The 15,320-nt window shown below is 37.6% G+C and overlaps 1 protein-coding gene across 2 annotated transcripts in view; it reads right to left on the bottom strand.

Moving 5' to 3' along the window:
- The window catches only part of LOC126827500 (uncharacterized), a 40,387-nt gene that overhangs the window by 2,276 nt on the left and 22,791 nt on the right, over window positions 1–15,320 (bottom strand). The window contains exons 9-26 of one of the 2 annotated variants that reach the window (XM_050556899.2): window positions 14,759–15,050; window positions 13,595–13,952; window positions 13,015–13,030; window positions 11,936–12,259; window positions 10,830–10,991; window positions 10,449–10,507; window positions 9,333–9,409; window positions 8,834–8,884; window positions 8,508–8,544; window positions 7,894–7,959; window positions 7,047–7,201; window positions 5,955–6,084; window positions 4,538–4,669; window positions 4,069–4,184; window positions 3,403–3,477; window positions 2,321–2,406; window positions 796–1,012; window positions 105–382 (exon numbers count right to left, since the gene is read on the bottom strand). In XM_050556899.2, the coding sequence (XP_050412856.2) occupies window positions 105–382; window positions 796–1,012; window positions 2,321–2,406; window positions 3,403–3,477; window positions 4,069–4,184; window positions 4,538–4,669; window positions 5,955–6,084; window positions 7,047–7,201; window positions 7,894–7,959; window positions 8,508–8,544; window positions 8,834–8,884; window positions 9,333–9,409; window positions 10,449–10,507; window positions 10,830–10,991; window positions 11,936–12,259; window positions 13,015–13,030; window positions 13,595–13,952; window positions 14,759–15,050 (2,631 nt within the window). The remainder of the gene's footprint in view (window positions 1–104; window positions 383–795; window positions 1,013–2,320; window positions 2,407–3,402; window positions 3,478–4,068; window positions 4,185–4,537; window positions 4,670–5,954; window positions 6,085–7,046; window positions 7,202–7,893; window positions 7,960–8,507; window positions 8,545–8,833; window positions 8,885–9,332; window positions 9,410–10,448; window positions 10,508–10,829; window positions 10,992–11,935; window positions 12,260–13,014; window positions 13,031–13,594; window positions 13,953–14,758; window positions 15,051–15,320) is intronic. The other variant, XM_050556900.2, reaches the window with a different exon arrangement.

The raw sequence follows: 15,320 nt of genomic DNA on the forward strand, positions 1-15,320 counted from the left end.
AACCATTAAATACCAATAGCGCCATTATATCGCAATTGACTCTTATTCCACGCATGATTATCTCGTTATTACCACTAGAGGAGAAATAATTGTTGCTTTCTTACTTTGCATATCTTTGTAATAAATCTCGTTTTTCCTCTTTCACATCTTCAATTTTAATTTTTCCTGCAATAAGATCCTGGGCCTGTTGCCGCATCTGATAAGACGACTCTTTACGTAGAGGGAAGCCTAAAGGGTTAATATCCCTCTGTCTTGTACCCCCAGACGGTTTTCTCGTCATTGAATCGTATTTATTATCCGACATATCGAGTGGATTATCACAAATGTTTTCATGCATAGACAGGAAGAGAGGGATATAACAAATATAGTCCAGAAAGGAAATCTGAAAAATAGAAAAAAAAATTGCGATTAAAATGCGACTTTGACTTCAACAAGGAGATAAAAACACAAAATTCGAGCTCTAGGTATGGAGTTACCATTCCCCGCTTGTACGTGACAAGAAGTAGGGTCCCCTGTCCAACCTCGTGGGTTTTCTCCGGATCCTCCGGTTTCCTCCCACTGCTAAAGACCCCTACGCGCAAGCGAATTATTGATATAAAATTGAACCTTATGCTAGTCCCGAAATGACCTAGTTTGTGCCGAGTGGACGTTAAACCCCACTTCTCCCTCTCCCACATAACAAATCGAAAGCATGTCAAGTTTCATGTGATCTACTCGAATTGGCGGAGCCGTACATTTCTTTTGAAGGGTGTTGCTCAAGGAGAAACCCACCCTGAATTCACCCCTTTCTCTTACCTCATTAAAATTATTGGGCTGAAGACGGTCCATGATAAACTGCTGTTGTTTCCAATTCAATCCTCCGGCCATTAATTCTATTCTTAAAGATTCACATTTGATGTAATTAGGATCTCGATCAGAATTAGCGTTACAATAAAACATTTCTCTATAGAGATCCATCTTCCTCTGAATGTCCAGCAAATCACAGATCTCTAATAAATGTTTACTCAGGGGACTGGAAAAAAAATAAGGTAGACATATTGAATAAATGTTTACTTAGAGAACTGGAGAAAATAAGGTAAATATATTGAATAAATGTTTACTGGAAAAAAATAAGCCAGACATATTGAATAAATGTTTACTCAGAGGATTGGAAAAATAAGGTAGACACATCTCTAATAAATGTTTACTCAGAGGACTGGAAAAAATTCGGTAGACATATTGAATAAATGTTTACTCAGAGGATTGGAAAAATAAGGTAGACACATCTCTAATAAATGTTTACTCAGAGGACTGGACAAAATAAGGTAAACATATTGAATAAATGTTTACCCCAGAGAACTGGACAAAATAAAGCAGACATATTGAATAAACAATTAGTACAAATAAATGTTAAAAAGTATTCTATATTTTTACAGACATTTAATAAGTTGATGGAGCAATAGACGGGAACATAAGGCAGTTATATATATATTTACTCAGGGGACAGGGAAAATATAAGGCAGTCAGGCATATTGCATACAGAGTTCGTATAACTTAAAAGCAAAAGTATAATGATAATTTAGAGGGGGTCGCTGTGGCTAAGTGGGTAACACGCTGGGTCGCTAGCCTGGAAGTCGGGTCGAGTCTAGTCGTTCGGATGGGACGAAAAACGAGGTACCGTCTACACATTGGCGTGCACGTAAAAGATCCCTTGACAGTTGGAATTTGATACAAGAGTAGTGCCGCTGTCCGGGCAAAATTTCCCTCATCGCACAATGTATTGCTGCGTATGCCCGTCTTCATTAGCCCAGTAAACCCCATTTCATTTCAATTCATTAGTGGATTAGTGGCATTAGTAAATGGATAGTGACTAGGTCACCAAGACGCCTGATGGTAACGTACGATTTTAAACATCTACACATTCTAATGCAAGGCTCAATAAAAAGTTATATTTATAGCACGGATTTCATGAGTTAACAGGTTTAAACATCGAGGCCGTAGGCTGAGATGTTAAACCTGTTAACCCATGAAGCGTGCTATAAATGGCCCATAACATTGACACCTGCTCAATACGCTTGTTGTTATTGCACAGAAAACCCACCCCACTTCTCTATATGATTTCTACTAAAACTAGTGTAAACCAGCAAAAGTGTGCAATAACATTGAACATGTCTAGTTATTGCACGGTTAAGCTCCACCCAATCTACGAGAGGGAAAAATCTGCTTATTCAACGAAAAGAACAAAGGAAGATGTCCCGTCCATGTTATAACATATCTTCTTGAAGCTGTTTAAAAGATCGCCTACTGTTTGCAGGTTATTTGAGTGAAGAAATGAACTTACTCCATTTGTGTAACACGTTCAGATAAAGCTGATATAACGGCAAACATCCTAAACGTTATTTGTGAAGCATCATCTATCTTCAAAACCTGTAGAGATAAAAGTGTTTTGTTTTTTTTAATTTTTAATACTGAAATGAAATGAAATGGGGTTTAACGTCCTACTGTTTTGCTCCGAACTGGGCTAATGAAGACGGGCATACGCCGCCATACAGTGTGCTATGAGGGAAATTTTGCCCGGACAGCGGCACTACGGCCTACTCTTATATCGAATTCCAACTGTCAAGGGATCTTTTACGTGCACGCCAATGTGTACACGGGACCTCGGTTTTTCGTCTCATCCGAATGACTAGACAGCTGTCCTTGTCAGGCCCTCCGTCCTGCATCACCGACAAGGGGAAACCACGCCGGAAAATCTGGATGAACTTTCTCGGCCAATGCAGGGATCGAACACCCGACCTCCAGGCTAGCGAGCCAGCGCCTCACCCACTTAGCCACCGTGATCCCCAATTTTTAATACACACACAACCCAGGTATGCTTAAAGATACATTATGGGAGATTAGTTAAAGAGCTGGCAATTCTCACTATAATAGTTAAAAACTAGATAATGTAAAGGATAAAAAAACATAATCTCGATTATCCATTTTTTTAATTTAATTATGAATGGAAGTCGAACAGCAAATCGGAAAGTAATCCAATAAACATCGCAGGTTAAGTTAATTAATGAGAGAGAGAGAGAAAGGGAAATGGGGTTTAACGTCCACTCGACACAAACTAGGTCATTTCGGGACTAACATATGGTTTTTTAAAATTTTATTTACATAATTCGCTTGCGCGTAGGGGTCTTTAGCAGTGGGAGGAAACCGGAGGACCCGGAGAAAACCCACGAGGTTGGACAGGCGACCCTACTCCTTGCCACGTACAACCGGGGATTAGTTAATTAATGTCTAATTAATAGTTTATATAACATTTAAAGCCTAAAGAGAGACTTGCAATATCAGATTTAGTTCTTGCATAATGTATGTAACAATTATACAATATTTATTTCCCAATAGAAAATGTATGGAATAAAAACTTATACACACCTTTAGAACGTAATCTAATTGTTTTGGCGTTATTTCTTGTAAGCTAGGAACACCACCTAGAGCTCTTCGTGAATCCTGGATTTAAAGAGAAGAAACATTGCTATTTCAAATCTTGCATTTGTTTTCAATCTTGTATTACAACCGTTACCTTTAAAAGGGAGAACCAAACAATACGAAAATTTGACAAAAGCAGCTTCAAATTAAAGATACATTATGGGAGATTAGATAAAGAGCTGGCAGTTCGCACTATAATAGTTAAAAACTAGATAATGTAAAGATAATTTGCTGAAAATTTCAGTCAAATAGATTCACCCTGAACCGAGTATTTAGCGATTGAATTTTGGGCCTAGCCTCCATGGGTACGATAAAAAAAACATAGTCTTGATTATCCATTTTTTGATTTAATCAGCAGCAGCAGACCAGATTCTAATCCAGTAAATATCGCAGGCTAGCGATGACATTGATAATTGATTATGGTCTGGATAAGTTAATTAATGTCTAATTAATAATTTAGTTAACATTTCAGGCCTAAAGAAAGACCTGCAATTGGCAGATTTAGCTCTTGCATAATGTATGCTTAACAAAGAATGGTGTCATACTTTAACATCTACAGATCTTTCAATAAAACTTGATCGACGTCAAAATAGAAATGACGTCATTACAAACCTTGCTAGAGAGCACTACATCGCGGTCCATATCTTCCACAACAAATGCTCGGGCATAGGAATCTAATTTCTTAGAATCCACCAGTCGATAATGAGACAGGAAGTCTATATCGGCACCTTTAAAGGTAAATTCAAATTAAATAAAGAATATCCACACCGCTTGTATATTTATAGGTTATTTGGAAATTCCAAAATGATTTTCTAAATGTGAAATTTCTGTTTACTTTTACTATTATTTTAGATTTCACGCTCAGGCAAAAGAAATCCTTTCTTGGAGAATGGAAATAAAATGTAACATTTACAAACGAGGAACGTGGCTGGACAGAGGAGGTTTGGTTCACTGACATATGGAGGGTTTACGAGATGGGTTAAAATATTAAAGGGTCGAAGCTATATTGAAAGACTCAAAGCCCAAAAACCACCCAAACCATCCCGCCAGATCGATTATCCAGACTAGATTATAATCCTACCTTTTTCATCCAGATCTTTTGCGTATTGATCATCATCTCTAAGTTTACATAGTTGTAAAACTTTCTTCATGTGATCAATGATTTCCTGTCCACCTCGACGCATTAATACATTAACTCGTCTCGTTCCTGTTACTATAAATAATAAATACATTAACTAGCCTCATTCATGTTACTATAAATACACGAACTCATCTCATTCAGGTTACTATAAATACATTAACTCATCTCATTCATGTTACTATAAATACATTAACTCGTGTCATTCATGTTACTATAAATACATTAACTCATCTCATTCATGTTACTATAAATACATTAACTCATCTCATTCATGTTACTATAAATACATTAACTCGTGTCATCCATGTTACTATAAATACATTAACTCGTGTCATTCATGTTACTATAAATACATTAACTCGTCTCATCCTTGTTACTATAAATACATTAACTCGCCTCATCCCTGTTACTATAAATACATTAACTCGTCTCATTCATGTTACTTTAAACAATACATAAAAAACTATTACGATTCTATGTATATCCCTACATAAACGGGTGCAACAATTTAGAGCTAATTCAGTCAAACTGCGATATGCTTTATACTTTCGGTTGTGTATCACTACACGAACGAGTGTAGCGATTCGGTGCTGCGTGGTACAATCCGTCAGTATTTTTGTGTTCATTCTATAGCTTTAGACGACCTTGAACTGTTGCTTTCGAATTTATGAATTGACAACTTTGATTGGGGATGCAGTATTGTAAGATACTGACAGTTCCTTACATTGCGTCATAGCTGTCGTGATAACAGGGAAGTGACATAATATTCGGTATGAATAGTTGACATTCCCCCATCGACAGATGTGCTATGATAACGGAGCCTCTACTGTAATGGCGGACCGTTACTACACAGTATAGGGAAGTTTTGGGGGGTAATGAAATGAAATCGGGTTTAATGTCCTACTGTTCTGCTCCTAAACTGGGCTAATGAAGACGGGGATACGCCATACAGTGTGCTATGAGGGAAATTTTGCCCGGACATCGGCGCTACGGCCTACTCTTATATCGAATTCCAACTGCAAAGGGATCTTTTACATGCATGCCAATGTGTACACCGGACCTCGGTTTTCACCCCATCCGAACGACTAGACAGCTGTCCTTGTTAGGCACTCCGTCCTGCACCATTGACAAGAGGAAACCACGCCGGAAAATCCAGATGGCCTTTCTCGGCCAACACCGGGAACGAACCCGCGACCTCCAGGCTAGCGACCCAGCGTCTTACCCACGTGGTTCTCGTAATGTCTTAGACAGAATCAGAACTTAAGAATTGCACTGGGCGGGTGTTCTCTTGAAACTTTGGGGATCCCAAAAATGTAGATCCGCCATCTGATGAAGATATTGGGGAGTTTAAACTTACAAGTAGATATATCTAGGTCACTATCTGCAGCTAAAGCATCATCATCAACATCGCTACCATACTCAGCGAGACGCTTGGTTCCAATTTTACCATGTTCATCTGTTATTACAAGATCGTCACCAAACATCTCCTGAAATTACAGTTATCACCAACATTAAAATTATTTAGAGAGAATGAAAAAATGGGTTTAAGTCCACTCGACACAAAGTAGGTCATTTCCGGTCTAGCATTTCAATAATTCACTGTGCGTAAGGGTCTTTAGCAATGTATGTGTGTGTGTGGGGGGGGGGGCTGAAAGACCCGGAGAAAACCCACGAAATTAAATTTATTCAAGCCTATAATATGTATCCCTCACTAATTATGAAAAACCAGAAAACTTCTGTCTGTAGCCTTGACTTTAAAGACTACTTCCCCTGTTAAGGATTTGACCAGTTTATAAAAAGAACGAGGTCCACCACACTCCATTCATCATTATGGCTTTTCAAACAATCCCAGCAAGCCATTTCTTTCCAACCCATCAACTTCATTAGCCTGGTAGGGGCAAAAAAAATCCATTTCATTCACTCAAACATTCATCCCAATTCAACTATCTCAACAATCCCAGGAATCTAATTTTCAAATTCTTAAAAATAAAACTATGGCGACTTGCATAATTTAAACAATAATTTGAACCAGAGGGAGGCGTTACAAAATACACAACACCGACAACAATCTGATTAAAACACAGATCCTATTTCGTTTCGTTTTTTATAGTTCAAAATTTCGTTTTACTTTTCTTTTCTACACTAGGATTTGGAAGAGTTGTTATCATTGACGTGTTCTGGATGATGTGAGGGATTAGCCAATGAAACGGTCTTTTACCGCGAGCTTTTGGCGTTAGGTGAACGGAACTGTGGGTAATCCACTAGAAACACCAATGCTGATTGGTTAATCATATGTCTGACGTCATAGGATCAAAAGCCGCCCATACGACCCCTGACGTGACCTTCCAGATCTTCATGTAGTGTAGGCCATCGAAAAAAATATAAAAAAACCCCCGAAATATAAATCAGTATTTTAATCAGATTGCATCGACAAATACAAACTTATTACCTTAAGTTTTCGAGCGATTTCTTCTTTACTTGCATTAGGGTCGATACCCAGTTTTAATAAAGCATCATTAGTGAGTCGACTTATGTCTATTTTCTTTCTTCCTGCCTTTAATTTTAGCATACCGGCCTCGTCTACCTCAAACGGATTGCCATCCTCTGAAATACAATATATATACATCAATGTCAATATAATTTGTAAATAGGAATAACTGCACATTGACCAACATAACAAATGGAGCACACCCATATGAAGAGTCCAGGGGAAGAACGATCCAAGTCACATTTTTGTCTTTTCGCATAAAAGGCAAAACAGACTTTTGGACGAGAATGCTTAACACGAACAGAACAACGTGTGGGTTTAATTACAACTTCAAAATGATGTTTAATACGAATCATAATTACCAGTACAACCACTAACTTCCACTTTTCAGCCAAATTAAGGTCAAATAAAGGGTACGATTGACGTGTTTGTCCGGGGGACCATTTCAGAAGGGCCTTGGTTCGATGTGACTCCAATCGTTTTTACCTGAAGTTGATTGTTCCATAGAAAGCTTATGCAATTTGCTACCAGATGGTGCTATTAACTGGGGGTCGTTGAATAAGTGACTTGGATCGTTTTCCGAGGGGCTCTTCATATGATAATATGTAATTTGAACAGTGCATTTGTAAATACGGATAACTGTACACTAACCCACAGATATAACAAACGGATAGGATATCGGGGAAAATATGAAAGACAGATTATAATATATCTATAAATGTTGAAACATATCTTGTTAAATTTATTAACGTATGTCAATAATCTAAGGAATAACAGCGGAAAGGGAAAGAGACAAATGTTGCCCTACCTTTGCTTGCCTTTTGTTTATCTTTACTTTCAATCTTTTTCACTTCTTTTAAATTCCCATCTTTATCTGAATTTAATAGAAAACACTAGAGTTGTTGATTTAATAATAAGTACAGGAAGACTGCACTACATACAAATAAACGTGTAACTAAAACATAACAGACAGACACCACCAATGCATGCCAGTAAATCGATCCGAGCTATACTGTCACGGGCACCACTAAAAGGGCGGAGAGAGAGAGAGGAAACCTCGGTCATTTCGGGACTAACATATGGTTCAATTTTATTTCAATAATTCGCTTGCGCGTAAAGGTCTTTAGCAGTGGGAGGAGCGGAGGGCCCGGAGAAAACCCACGAGGTTGGACAGGCGATCCTACTCCTTGTCACGTACAACCGGGGAATCGAAATCACGTCAGTTGACTCAATGCCAGACCTTAGGATATAGCGCGCATGCGCTAACTATTGGTCCCCCCCAACACTAAAAAGGAGTTTCCACAAAAAAGAGACTAATTTACAAATGTAATTATTATTTTTTTTACAGAAAGATATTAGCTATTATACGATATGGCGCGTAATAGCTACGTTGGTATGAATTTATAAATCTTAAAAACTTACCATATTCATATTCATATTCTGATCCGCTGTCTCCGTCCTGAAAGAAAATGATTTTCTTATCATGATAAAACCAGCTAAACGGAGAAATAATAATAAATTCGTGTAACAAACAATATCTTCTATGTTCACATTGTGTAGCCCATGAATGTCTCACAGATTGTCCAACATTATTTGGCAATAGAGACCATCTTGTACAAATAAATCTTTAAGTCAGATTGGCTATCTCCGGGATAATGCCCACATGCATTAGTACATGCCTTATCCACTATGTAAGAGTTTGTCCATTTTATGTCAAATGATTAAAACAATATAAACATAAGTCTTACCACCATCTTTCGTCGTGTCTTTTTAATAATTCGACCCTTGTCATCATATTCCTGAAATATAAAAGTAAACTTACTCAAAACCCTGGAAATAAAAATACGAGAATGTTGCCTGAGCAGTGACATTTCCTCCTACCCTGCTCGTGTCCAATTGTCACGGTTCGTTTACGTGTACGCTCATAAGTACATCGGTGGAACTTGGTATTCCGTGCCATCAGGGCCGTAACTAGCTCAGATCAACGCGGGGGCGGGAAGTGTTCTCAGGGGTGCTGTAATATTGACGGACAATGTATATCTATTGTTTTTATGGTCGACAATTTTTTCACAGGGATGGCTACAAAAAGTTTCGCCCCCCCCCCCCTTAGTTACGGGCCTGCGTGCCATCCCAATGACACTGGACAAGTTCCTTTTCAGCGTCGCGGGGTCCACCCTTGATAAAAAAAGCGTTAAACCCCATTTTATTTCATTTTATTACCCTGGACTCGAATCTAAAGGAACTTACATAATCAAACTGTGATTCGCTACTTTGTGGTCGGTGTTGTTTTCCCTTCTTTTTCTTCCCTGTTGTGACATCATACTCTGTCAAGGTAAAAAAAAATAATGTAAAATATATCGGTTACAGCCCAACAAACCAACAAACAAGAGCTCATTCTATATTGGCTAGCCTATAGGAAAAACTAGCTAGTATAATACGATTTTAATGAAACAGGAAGAGTTGGTGCAGCTACGCCACTTGCTCTTATACTCCAAATATCAACCTCGAGACAGTCCTAGTGTAGTGAAGAGCAACCAAGAATAAATAGTATGAATGAGATAAGGATCTACATTAATAATTATAATTCTAAAGTATGGAAACATATAGGGAAAAGAAATCTAATATGTATATAAGTAAAGGGAAACTAAGGTTACAGTATGACAAACAGTTACTGATATAAACTAATTGGCACTAAAATATTAGCATAAAGAAAGAGGATAAATTTTACTCACCCGGATTAGTCGAGGAACAATCTACTCTTATGTTATAATAGAAGCGAGGACGAGGAAAATATAAAGCGAAAAGCACGAAATATAAAGCGAAAAGCACAAAATATAAAGCGAATAGCATAAAATATAAAGCGGATAGGACAACATATAAAGCGAATATAATATAATATAAAGCTGATAGAACAAAATATACAGCGAATAGAATATAATATAAAGCGGATAGGACAAAATATAAAGCGAATAGCATAAAGCAAATATCACGCAATATATAGCGAATAGCACAAACTATAAAGTGAATAGCATAAAATATAAAGCGAATAACATATAAAGCGAAAAGCATATAATAAAGAGAATAGAATATAATATAAAGCGGATAGGACAAAATATAAAGCGAATAACATAAAGTATAAAGCAAATAGCACACAATATAAAGTGGATACTACAAAATATAAAGCAGGCAGTATAAAGTAAACAGAGGGAGGGGTTAATCAGACATAGTAAGATGTGTAAAATGAAGCTAAGAATTAAATAATGCAGTCCAAAAAATTGAAAAAATACAAAGAGAGGGATAAAGGAATAATATCAATATATTACACGAAGAGTGATCGAAAAAGATAATAATAAAAAAACATACCATCGTCTGATTCGTCATCTGCTTCGTGTCCATCTCTTTTGCCTTTCTTTTTGCCCTTACTGTAACATAAAATCAACCATGATATCATTCCAAAACTTTCATCCTGTTTATTTACCTCCCTTTGATGGGAGTCCAAAATGTTACATCGAATAGTAACCGGGAAATACCCAAGTAAATAGGAAATGGTACAAGTTGCTCTATAAACAGAAACAATACCCTGGTTCGTACACGATACCAGTCGATAGTTTTGATACATCGGTTAGTACCGGGGCAAGGGGTTATCCGGTAAAATATCATACGCAATATGAAACAAAGAGAACGAAAAACGGATAGCAAAACTGATGGCTATAGTCGGGTTGAAATGCCAAAATAAGAACTTACCCAGTATGCCCTAGTCCTGGTTCTCGTCCATCTTCTTTCTTAATAGGGTCTAAAATATCCCTCTTCGATCCCTTCTCATACGAAACCATACTCTTAGGTTTCTTACCATCACCACTGATGGAACCTTTCTTACCCCCAGCAGCGACTTTCTCTTTCTTACGTCTGGAAGTAAAAGAATAATAGTCTTTATCAAGAGGTCGCTTTTCAGTTGAGAATATTTAAAGAATTTCATGATAAAGAATTAGCCTATTTATAAAGACACTAACCACACTTTAATGTCAAATTTTAGTAATTATATTTTCAAAGAAGATATATTTTCAAGGATAAAAGTAAATATTTTTTTGATTTCTTAAATATTCATTATTCAAGCTAAAGTTCAAAAAATCGATGCGGCTGGAAAAAAAACCCCTAATACATGACAGAGTTCATATTATATACAGTGTTCTACTTTGGTAGGAAGAAAATTAGGAAGAAACAGAAGCAAGCCTTCGTTTAAAGGATTTTATAAAATTAAGCAGTTGATATTTGAATTAATAATTCAGGTGGGTGAACGAATAAGTGGCTTATATAATAATCTGTTTTGATGATAAATGATATGACATATGGGTTACTAGGGTTGATTTGTTCGGGTGGTAAATGGTATGATATATAGGTTACCCGGGTTGATCTGTTAGGATGGTAAATGGTGTGATATATGGGTTACTTGGGTTGATCTGTTAGGAAGGTAAATGGTATGATAGATGGGTCACTCGTGTTGATTGTATCTGTTAGCGGATGCTATATTATTGTATGATATGTGAGTTACTCGGGTTGATTGCATAGATCTGTTAAGGGGGGAGAGAGAGAGAAATGGAGTTTAACGTCCACTCGACACAAACTAGGTCATTTCGGTGCTAACATATGGTTTAATTTTATTTCAATAATTCGCTTGCGCGTAGGGGTCTTTAGCAGTGGGAGGAAACCGGAGGACCCGGAGAAAACCAACGAGGTTGGAAGATCTGTTAGGGTGGTATGATTAGTTGATCAGGTGATTGGATTAAGATCGTGTCAACACACAGTGATTCAGCACGTCACATCTAAAACTCTTTAAAACACAATAAACCAACTTGTCATTCGCTTTAACCATTTCATCGTATTTATCGCCATATTTCTCTCGTCGCCTTTCTTCTCTGGCAGCCTTTCGTTTCGCTTTTTCCTCAAAATATTGCTTCTTTTCTTCCTCTGTCATATTCTCCAAATCAACGTCCTCAGAAATGGTGCTGTCATCACTGAAGATGGCGGATGAGCTTCGCCGCCCTTTCCCTTTTCCTTTGCCTTTATTTTTACCACCTTGCCCGCCTTTACCACCGCCACCAGCCCCTTTCTTGTTAGTTTTTTCTTTTTTAACTTTCATTTTCCCACCTTTACCATCCGATACTTCCGTATAAACACTAATAAGATCGTTATTGAAAAATGTAAATTTAAAATAAAAAGACTATCAATGAAATAACTAACTACCGATTCTCTACAAACGGAATATAACTATATAAACCTTTATTTATAAGAAAAAAAGCCGAATTGAGCTTTGCCTAAATTGTAGTTAATGGGGTTAAAGCTATGAAATATTACGACTTTAACTAAGAACTAAATTAATTTTGCCTAATTTACAGTAAATGAGGTCTAAGCTATAAAATATTGCGACTTTTCACTAAAAACTAAATTAATTTTGCCTAAATTACAGTTAATGAAGTCTAAGCTATGAAATATTGCGACTTTTCACTAAAAATTAAATTAATTTTACATAAGCTGTAGTAAGTGGGATTTAGATTGTGCAATACTATACAATTTTGATAAACACCTTCCCCTATTCCGGAGACTTAATTCTGCACAATAAAAACAATAGTAGTTATGAAGAATTAAATATGTATCTATTTCATATATAAATAACCATTTATCTACAAGGCCCCGAGTTCACAAAGCATTCTCAGGCTTAAGTTAAGAATTTATTCAAAATTTTTCACCTTATTTTAACTAAAATATAGCCTTTTATAAAGCTTTTGTTGTTTTAATAAGAAACTATGTGCAAAGTTGTGTGTTTCTGGCTCAAAGATATTTCTCAAGAACAGTGATTGGAGGTTGAGAATGCTTTGTGAACTCGGGGACCTTGTTAATTATTTTCTAACAACATTTGAAAAAGACCACTTACGTTTCATCGTCGGAATCTGAAACAAAATAACAATAACAATTATGATCAAATAGTCATAGACGATAATATCAAGGTGACAATAACGCTGCCTTGGCAAAGAACCAGGAAATCCAAGCAAAACCCTAATAATATAACACAGAATCTGTATGATTTAAAGCAGTGTCCATAACATAACTAAGACAAACCTTTCCCACATTTGGTAACCTTGGTGACAGGGGCTAAGTGAGAGGGACGCAATGACGAGCTTTGTGTCATTGTTTTGAGGTTTTGCACCCCCTTGAGTTTTTGCAAAAGATCACGCGCTTTCAATGCGATTTTCAACATTCTAATCATAATCATAATGCTCAACCAGTGTCAAACATATACCGTGGGTCAAATATGCTACAAAGCGACTCTAGCATGCTCAACACAGCCCAATATTAACCGGCGACACTAGGACGGACTGCCACCCCCTCCCCTCCCCCGCACACACATATAAATATTGTTTTTTGGTTGCCCGGACGGGATCTGGTTCCTCAGGCAAAATCATGGGTCACCGCGTCCCTGTTTGGTGACGATACAAGTAAAAATGGCCTCCTACCTGATGAATAGGCCTCTGGAGCAGCATAACCAATAACTTTCCCATCTTTATCACGGAGTTTCTTCTTTCTTTTTCTATGATGAGTTCCTCCCACACTAACTTCACTATAGTAACTATGGTCGCTGTCACTACCATGTTGTCGTCGCTTCTTCTTCCCCTTCTTCTTGTTAGCGATCCCTCCGCCTTCTAACTCACTGTCGGAACTATGATAAGACTCACTAGCACTGTAAGTTCCATCCGCCCTTCTCTTCTTTCGTTTAGTATGCCTTGTACCACCCTCGCTCACCACACTGTAATAGCTGTGCGCACTTCCTTCGTGTGCTCGCTCTCTTCTACGACGTCGACGTCGGGCAGCTCCCTGTAAATACAGTTACAAATCTTCATCTTTGTGAAAGTTCGACATAATTATAAAGTAGGTATTCATTGCTTCGTGCTGGTAACCGAAAGTAGAATTAATCATATTTTATCATTGCTTGATAGTGACTAGAGAAGCCTAGTAGAAACGTCGTAAGTCGTAATTGTATTACATAGAATTATGACCTCTATATTCCAGTTCAATTACTAAATGCCACTGAAACAATTTAGATGTAAACTGAGGACGATGTAAATATATTCTGACAAAAAACTTTTTGAACGGGACGGGAAGAGTGATGGTGTTTAGCATTCACGCCATACAAAATGAAATAAATGGAGTTTAACGTCCTACTGATCTGCTCCGAACTGGGCTAATGAAGACGGGCATATGCCATACAGTTTGCTACCAGGGAAATTTTGCCTGAACAGCGGCACTATGGCCTACTCTTATATAGAATTCCAACTGTCAAGGGATCTTTTACGTGCACGCCAATGTGTACACGGGACCTGTTTTTCATTCATCTGAACGACTAGACAGCTGTGCTTGTTGGGCCGTCCGTCCTGCTCAACTGATAAGGAAGGGGGGGGGGGTGCACGCCGGAAAATCTGGATGAACTTTCTCGGCCAATGCAGGGATTGAACACCCGACCTCCAGGCTAGTGAGCCAGCGTCTTACCCACTTGTGTTTTAATCCGATTACACACAATTACTGAGACATGATATATATGTTTACTGTGACGTCAATAACTTTTATATTGATAGAAAATACCAGCATTGGTATCTTTGTTCATGGTATTGTATTGGGCTTACCTCCACGTCCTGGTCACTGTGATAGGATTCCGGTTCACTATATGTACCATCCTCTTTCTTCCGTCTTCTGGTCACGTGCCTTGTGCCGCCATCACTCTTATAACTTTTATAACTGTATTCACTATCGCTGTCTTCATCTCGTTTTCCAGCTTTTCTTCTCGCCCTTTCTTTGGGTGTCTCTTCCTCCCAGTCCCCTTCAGTCCCTCCTTTACCACCCTTCTTCTTTTTACCCTTTCCGCGTTTCATGGACGCAATACCACTGTCTACGTCAGATTCTGGGTGATTCAGTTTTCTAGATAGAAATAAAAATAAAGATTAATGAAACTGATACTAGCATCCTGAAATTAAACTGTAACAACCTTCTCACCCTTTCCGAAAAAACAATATATAATCGACAAATCTAAAAACAAACCAAAATATGCCTTTATTTCGTTTCATCTTTATGTTTCCGATTTTCTATGGTACATTCAACACAACAGGCATTCAACCATTTGCCATACATGTAATTGTCAATCTGTTTCACAGAGGATTACGTAAGTCTTCTAATATCTCTGTAAAAAAT

Source organism: Patella vulgata, chromosome 7, assembly GCF_932274485.2.
Source record: "Patella vulgata chromosome 7, xgPatVulg1.2, whole genome shotgun sequence".
Lineage (NCBI taxonomy): Eukaryota > Metazoa > Mollusca > Gastropoda > Patellidae > Patella > Patella vulgata.